The 8,900-nt window shown below is 39.4% G+C and overlaps 1 protein-coding gene across 1 annotated transcript in view; it reads right to left on the reverse strand.

The window, feature by feature from the left end:
- The window catches only part of slc39a14 (solute carrier family 39 member 14), a gene marked incomplete in the record, with an annotated part of 30,209 nt that extends 21,309 nt beyond the window's left edge, over positions 1-8,900 (reverse strand). The window contains 4 exon segments of the mRNA XM_014019705.1: positions 499-820; positions 2,124-2,277; positions 4,466-4,588; positions 8,671-8,900. Of these exon segments, the coding sequence (XP_013875159.1) occupies positions 499-792 (294 nt within the window).

Below are 8,900 nucleotides of genomic sequence, written 5' to 3' on the forward strand. Positions count from 1 at the left end.
CGGCCCTCTGTGGCCCAAAGTTAAAAACTGTTGTTCTTTTGAGGCCCTCAAGGTGACGCTCACGGCCCACAATTGGGCCGAGCCCCATGGGTTAAGAATCTATGCTCTACCATAACTTATACGTAGTCAGTTTTTGTATTTTTTATTTAAATATATCTAAATGTTTCTTTTTTTGACACTCTTAGTTTGAAGTGTAGCTGCTAAAGATGCTACATGCTAACACACACGGTCTCTCACACGTCCAGCACTGCTTGTAAGAGGTGAGAGTTTTTTATTAATTTGGGATAAAAGTTTTACACGTGAATTTTTAGTGGACCTGAAATTAGCAGAAGCTAATCGGTCCGCTAATAGTTTACAAAATAAAAAAAATCTAATTCCGCTATCAGCAGTTCAGCTAAACACTGCCCACTACTGCAAATCTCCATCTTCTCCCATTATTGGTGAAGGAAGTTTACCAAACGGCAGCTTTTCTAAACACAAACAAAAAACATTTTTTACCTTTGAGGCGTTGGTTTTGAGGGGCGTGGCCTGTGTCGTCTCCACCTCCTCGCCATCACTTTGACCCCGGCTGAGGGCAGCTAGCAGCGAGCGCAGCTGAGGCACCGTGATGGTGCTGTTGTCCCCATAGCGGGCCAGCAGGTCCTGAAGCACCTGCGCAGGTGACTGATCTCCTCCCTGACCTGAAGCCTGACCGACCGGGCAGAGGAGCACGATGAGGAGGAGGAGCGCTGGCTGGGAACAGGGGAGGGCGATGGTCATAGTGGGCCAGCCATGACGGGACCGGATGAGCATGACTCCTTCAGAGGGTGATGGATGTTTTCTGTCGAAGGATTAAATATTGTAAAACAAATTAATCACACACACACACATATTTACTTATTTATTTCAAAAGGTTTGGGATGACTCTTAGCTACTAACACAATAAAATGCGGCAGCCATCTTGAATTTTATGACTTGAAAACATGATCAGTTGAAGACGAATGGTCAGTGATTATGTTAGCTCTGCGTTAGCATTAGTGCCACGCTAATATTAGCTCCATGTTAACGTTAGCTCCATATTAGTGTCAGCATTAGTGCCACATTAATGTTAGCGCCGTATTAGTGTTAGCATTAGCACCACAATAGTGTTAGCTCCGTGTCAGCATTAGAGCCACATTAGTGTTAGTTATGTGTTAATGTTAGCTATGTGTTAGCGTTAGTATTAGCGTCATATTAGCATTAGCTCCGTGTTAGTGTTAGCTCTCAGTTAGCATTAGAGCAATGTGATATTTAGCAAAGTGTTAATGTTAGCTATGTGTTAGTGTTAGCATTGGAGCCACATTAGTGTTAGCTACATGTTAATGTTAGTTATGTGTTAGCGTTAGTATTAGCACCATGTTAGCATTAGCTCTGTGATAGTGTCAGCATTAGTGCCACTTTAATGTTAGCACCGCATTAGTTTTAGCTTCATGTCAGTGTTAGCATTAACATCACTATAATGTTAGCCCAGAGTTAGCATTAGAGCCATGTTAGTATTAGATTTGCATTTCTGTTGACTTTGTGTTAGTGTTATTATTAGTGTCACATTAGTGTTCGCTCTGCCGTTGTGTTGGGTTTATGTTATTATTTGCTCCACAAAGGTGTTAGCTTTGCATTACTGTTAGTTCAACGTTAGCATTAGCCTCGCTACAGTGACTAACATACGTCACTAATCATAATATTCCCTAATATTAATAGGTGCCTATTTTTCTGATGGGTAATTGTGCACGATATGATTTTGCCCAATCCTAGCTAACACACAGAGCTAACACACTGTGGTGCTAATGCTAACTCTAATACAGGGCTATCATTAACGCGGAGATAATACTAACGTGGCACTGATGCTAACACTTACACAGATAAAAAGTATATTTTTTTTATCTTTATGTGGCTTAATAACTGGAACTTTAAGCAGACACTTCTTCAGACGGCAGCTGTAAATTTTAATCTGATGTTGTGTCTAAGTGCATAAAATCAGCTCATTCCTGTTTTACAGTCCTGGCACAAAAGTCCTGTACATGTTTCGACTCATTTCAGAGCAGACCCAGTGAAGCTGGCCTGAACACACAGAACCATTCAGGTTTGTGTTGTAAAGAAGGGCTCACCTGTTCCTTCAGGCCCCCTGACGGCAGCTGCAGCTTAAAGTTCTGGTTTCAGTGAGCCCGGCCCGAGGCCGTCAGTATGCCGAGTGATGCCACGGATCACCTGTAAGGTGAGACGGAGGGTGGGATCGGAGGAGAAGCAGCACCTGAAGAAAGCCTGCGGAGGAGATGAAGACAGAAAGGAGGTCAGCCACGGGAAAAAAGAAAGAAAAAAAAACGTTAAAAACGTTCCAACCTCAAAGTGACCAACCAACCACAAATCAGCATTCTCTGTCTGAAAGTCCGAGTTCAGCTGCAGAAACTGATTTTAAATGTCAACATGTCAGTTAGACCATGTCATGACACACAAACACCCTAAATCAAACACAACCCAAGGTCCACTTCAGCTGCAGAGATAAACTCAGCCGAGATCTTCAACACAAAGTCGAAGGCCAAGGGTAGAATAAATGACCGCTTCAAACTGAATACAAGACATCATTTATTTATTTTATTTACTTTAAAGTTTACTGACGTAGTGTCCTCATTTATAGAAGCGGTTTAGAGCAACAGAAAACCAGACAGACAGTGGTGCCTTTTCATTAGTAAGGTTATCAGGGTTAGCAACATTAACAGGGTTAGTAGAGTTAGCAATGTTAGGAGCCTTAGCAGAGTTAGCAACATTAACAGGGTTAATAGAGTTAGCAATGTTAGGAGCGTTAGCAGAGTTAGCAACATTAACAGGGTTAATAGAGTTAGCNAGTTAGCAATGTTAGGAGCGTTAGCAGAGTTAGCAACATTAACAGGGTTAATAGAGTTAGCAATGTTAGGAGCGTTAGCAGAGTTAGCAACATTAGCAGGTTTAGGAGAGTTGGCAACGTTAGGAACATTAGCATAGTTAGCAAACGTGGTGGGCACGGCTAACCAAAAACTTAGCTTCACCAACCACTAATCCGCTAAACACGAATGTTAGCCCAGCTAATGCTAAACTGCTTAACAGATGAAAAAATGAGTGGAAGCTAACGCTAACCACTAAAACAACTGTCACTAAATTCAGCAGAAGCTTATCGTCCAGTTTCCAACGTTAGCAAAAAAAGCTAATCCGCTAAATGAGAAACTAGTTCTGCTATTAGCGGGTTAGCAGGACTGTGCCCACCACTGCAGAGGACACAATCAAACAAAACTTTTATTTTAAATAACAATAGAATAGAATAGAATAGAATAGAATAGAATAGAATAGAATAGAATAGAATAGAATAGAATAGAAATAGCCTTTATTGTCCTGCTGAGGGGAAATTCAGGTGTCCTCAGTACAGAGGTTCACACAATAATTACTTTACAAACTATAGTACACAAAAAAATGAAATTAACACTGACTAGCCATGATACAACTACTGATAATAAAAATATAATATAAAGAATTGTGCAAGAATAAAAAAGATATGATTTGTTTTAGAGATAGTAGACTATCAGAATCTGACATTAGGAATCAGAATTTGCCTATTTTCAGTGCAAAACTATGTTAAAATAAAGTAAAAAAAATAAAAACATTAATAAAATTATTGTTTAATTATCAGGAACTACTATAAAAATTAAAACTTGTGTCTTAAATTATGTTACATGAACACATGAAACATGTAACACGTGCTTACACATCACCCAGGAGGAAGGAAAAGTAGTTCCATCCAACCACAGATTTCAATAGTTTGGTTTCTTTCCACTGTGTTCCTGTTAAAGGTGCACGTTACCTGAAACGACTGACGTATCAAAGTATCAATATTTTGATTTTAGAAATAATTTAAGGTCTTAAAGATCTGGAATCATGAGTGTTGATGTTTCAGTATCGATCCGTGTATTATTAGAGACGACTCAGACGCCACAGGTGCAGCAGGTGCAGAAAAACACGTCATCGCTCCAAAGATCAAGATAAAAACATTGATATTTAGCTTTAAAAATTATTCAAGTATTTTGTTTTTGAAGGATGAGCTGTTTCAAAACAGAACAATGCACTGCTCCAGCTTTAACTCTGCTAAACATACATTCAAGCCAAACCACGTTATTTATTCTCATCCTGCAGAAACAAGCAGAAACAGCAGCCTGTGGTTTGAGTTTCCTCCTGCCAGCTGCTAAATTACACGTTCACCCCAAAACAACACGACTAAAATAAGTCTCTCATCAACTTAAAGTCTTCAGCTCCAGTCATGTTTGATCCTGTCTGGGTCCACATTTGGAAAGTATTTTTAGGTTGTTTAGGAGAAAACAACAACGTCTCACAGCTGCTTTGAACGAATGAAAATAATGAAATTTTAGATTATTAGACGACCGAAGCAAAAACATCATCATTGTCATCCTGACAGGAATCTTCTCACCTTTCCTGCAGCAGAAGCTCCTGATGGTTTCTCCTGGGCCGACAGTCTGCAGAGGCTTCAGCTCGGCCTCTTTATACAGAAGCTGCAGGTCCACTCATCAGCTGTAATGACTGTTTCTGCTACCTTTAAACCAGCAAACACCCTCATTAGATGACAGGGTCATCCCTGCCCGGCCGCCCGCCTTCAAATTAAAAGGTTTTTAGATCCGACCGAGTGACTCGAACCCTGACCTGTACCCAAACCTGAGGTCCAGATAATCCAGATAACAACCTGTGGTCCAGAACGGTTCACAGCTCAGCAAATAACGAGGATTTGTTTCATTTCACTTTAGAGCAAGGCATGGGGCTCCAAGTGTAAAATAAAATGTTAAAAAAGGTCATTTTCATTATTTAGCTCACATTCTGAGTGTAAATTTTACACTAATATTTTATCATTTAGCTCACTGTTCATATATTTGATCATTTTTACTAAATGTTTTATTTAAATGTAAAATAATATATGTAAATATTAAAACCTATATTTAAGTGTGAAAGTTACATGAAAATGTTGCAGCTAGATTATAAAGTTTACATTTAAGAATTTTGCAATGGAACACCAGCGTTTGCTGCAAGTGCTCAACTTTTGTTATGACATCATCATCATGAGACAAAACAAACTGCTTAAGCTGCTAACACTGGCAACCCTGATAAAGTTGCTAACTATGCTAACACTCCTAACATTGCTAACTCTTCTAAACCTGCTAATGTTGCCAACTATGCTAATGCTCCTAACATTGCTAACTCTACTAAACCGGCTAATGTTGCTAACTCTGCTAACACTCCTAACATTGCTAAATCTACTAAACTTGCAAATGTTGCCAACTATGCTAAATGGTAAATGGTAAATGGTACTGAACTTATAGAGCGCTTTTCAAGTCCCTCCGGACCCCAAAGCGCTTTACACTAACAGACATTCACCCATTCACACTCACATTCACACACTGATGATGGCAAACTACACTGTAGCCACAGCTGCCCTGGGGCACACTGACAGAAGCGAGGCTGCCATGCATCGGCTTCACCGGACCCTCTGACCACCATCAGAAGGCAAGGTGGGTGAAGTGTCTTGCACAAGGACACAACGACTAATGCTAATGCTCCTAACATTGCTAACTCTACTAAACCTGCTAATGTTGCCAACTATGCTGATGCTCCTAACATTGCTAACTCTACTAAACCTGCTAATGTTGCTAACTATGCTAACGCTCCTAACATTGACAATTCTACTAAACCTGCTAATGTTGCTAACTATGCTAACGGTCCTAACATTGCTAACTCTACTAAATCAGCTAATGTTGCTAACTATGCTAATGCTCCTAACATTGCCAACTCTACTAAACCTGCTAATGTTGCTAACTATGTTAATGTTCCTAACATTGACAACTCTACTAAACCTGCTAATGTTGCTAACTATGCTAACGGTCCTAACATTGCTAACTCTACTAAACCAGCAAACGTAGCCAACTATGCTAACACTCCTAACATTGCTAACTCTACTAAACCTGCTAATGTTGCCAACCATGCTAACAGTCCTAACATTGACAACTCTACTAAACCTGCTAATGTTGCTAACTATGCTAATGCTCCTAACATTGCCAACTCTACTAAACTTGCTAATGTTGCTAACTCTGCTAATGCTCCTAACATTGACAACTCTACTAAACCTGCTAATGTTGCCAGCTATGCTAATGCTCCTAACATTGCTAACGCTACTAAACCTACTAATGTTGCTAACTATGCTAACGCTCCTAACATAGCCAACTCTACTAAACCTGCAAATGTTGCTAACTATGCTAATGCTACTAACATTGCCAACTCTACTAAACCTGCTAATGTTGCTAACTATGCTAATGCTCCTAACATTGACAACTCTACTAAACAAGCTAATGTTGCCAACTATGCTAACGCTCCTAACATTTCTAACTCTACTAAACCTGCTAATGTTGCTAACTCTGCTAACACTCCTAATATTGACAACTCTACTAAACCTGCTAATGTTGCTAACTACGTTAATGCTCCTTACATTGCCAACTCTACTAAACCTGCTAATGTTGCTAACTATGCTAATGGTCCTAACGTTGCTAACTCTACTAAATCAGCTAATGTTGCTAAGTCTGCTAACGCTCCTAACATTGCCAACTCTACTAAATCTGCTAATGTTGCTAACTCTGCTAATGCTCCTAACATTGCTAACTCTACTAAACCTGCTAATGTTGCTAACTATGCTAACGCTTTTAATGTTAATGACTCTAATGCTGCTACCATGTTTAGCTCGGCTATTGCTGATAACCCTGCTAATGTTGCTAACAGTGCTAACGCTCCTAACATTGCCAACTCTACTAAACTTGCTAATGTTGCTAATTCTGCTAACACTCCTGATGCTGCTGTCGTAATGCTGCTAATATTGCTAACACTGCCAACATCGCTAACTCTACCAACCCTACTAATGCTGCTAACATTGCTAACTCTGCTAGCGCTGCTAAAGCTTCCCTGCGGCCGGTGTCTGAGCTGCACTTCAAACTGCTGGACCACATGAACCATCCGTACTGTTTTCAATAAACATATTTTTAATTTAAACATTAAAATATCATATTCAGCAATGTTAGCAGCATTAGCGTTTTGCTTTTGTCGCAGGATGATGAAGTCACAACAAAAGCCCTGCACCAACGGCAAAGGCTGTGTTCCATTTAGAAATTCTTAAATGTAAACTTAATAATTTAGCTGCAACATTTTAGATTTAATTTTACATTTACATTTATGATTTAGATATCGAGGCTTTCCAGAGACAAGTCCCTACTTGGGAGCGGCTACGTATGCTGTGTTTTTGGGAAATTGTAGTCGGTGAGTTTACTATTTTATACTACTTCTGTGATATTACTACTACTTCTACTTCCTGTTATCTTCTTCGTCATTGTCTTTTTCACCAGTAGAAACAGCTGGTTGTTGATCATGTGACTCCTGTGATGTGAAAAAAGTGTTTCCATTGCAGTTTTGCGAACAACACCAATTTCGATTCAGCCGAAAAACCACCTCATCCGAGCACAAAAACATTTTGTTGAAAAACGTAATTCTTTTTCTAAATTGACGTGTTTCCATTGAGTAAATTTATTTTCGAAATTCTAATTTGCGCATTTTCAATGGAAACGCAGCTACTGACTGACAGCTCTTCTTGTTGTGCAGCGTTTTCTAACTCACCTTTTCCTTCCCACAGACTTCCCACTGAGGTGCCTTGATACAGCACTCTGGGAACAGCCTGTTGGTTCAGAAATGTCTTTCTGTGTCTTACCCTCTTGCTTGAGGGTGTCAGTGATGGTCTTCTGGATAGCAGTCAGGTCAGCAGTCTGACCCATGATTATGGTTTTGAGTAATGAACCAGGCTGGGAGTTTTTGAAAGCCTCAGGAATCTTTTGCAGGTGTTTAGAGTTAATTTGTTGATTCAGATGATTTGGTTTATAAGTCGTTTAGAGAACCTTTTCATGATACGCTAATTTTTTGAGATAGGGATTTTTGGTTTTTCTTTACTTTTTTGCCAAAATCATCAATATTAAAACAATAAAAGTCTTGAACTACTTCAGTTGGTGTGCAATGAATCTAAAATATATAAAAGTTTAATGTTTATCAGTACATTACAGAAAATAAAGAACAATATGCTATTTTTATTGAGGACCTGTACATGTATAAGGTTTGATCAAAGCGGTTACATTTTCCATCACAAGATAATCTTCATTTAAAATAGATATATGTTTTTAAATGTTTATACTTTAATGAATTAGTCATTATGGATGTCTGAAACTTTATCTATTTTTGTATTTTTCTTTAATCATGTTAGTTTTAGAGTGTCTTGTATTATTTACAGCTCTTTTGTTTACTTCTCGTGTTTCCTTACAGTCATTAATACTTCATTGCTTTATAATCAGGACATGTTTTTGTTGTTTCTGTGTTTTTTTATCCCTTAAATCTACAGACAGTCTGGTTGTTTTATGATCTTAAAAACACCTACAGGACCGTAATGACAGAATAATAACTGCGGTTCTGTTCTTTAAAAACAAACAAACAGATAAATGCTGTCCTCCTGCCCGGGTTCAGACCCAGCTGTGGATAAATTAGGGGTCGGTTAAAGTCGGATAAGCTAGCCCGTTAAGTTGTTAGCCTTGACAGTTAGCTTACCGGAGGTGATGGAGGTAACCAACGCAGGCTTTCTGACGTCAATCCCCGCGAACGGCAGCTTCCCTCCGGCTCAGACACGCGCTGGAGACTCGGAGTGAATCAGAAAACGTCCTGTGGGAACAGCCGGGAGTCTCAGCTGGCCTCATCCATTCACGGACTGACAGTTGTTGTTTTTTTTTTTAGTTACGTTTCATCACAAACTGCACCCGTAGGTCTGAGGGGTGATGACG

The sequence above is a fragment of the Austrofundulus limnaeus genome, unplaced genomic scaffold (genome assembly GCF_001266775.1).
Source record: "Austrofundulus limnaeus strain Quisiro unplaced genomic scaffold, Austrofundulus_limnaeus-1.0 Scaffold226, whole genome shotgun sequence".
In the NCBI taxonomy this organism is placed as follows: domain Eukaryota; kingdom Metazoa; phylum Chordata; class Actinopteri; order Cyprinodontiformes; family Rivulidae; genus Austrofundulus; species Austrofundulus limnaeus.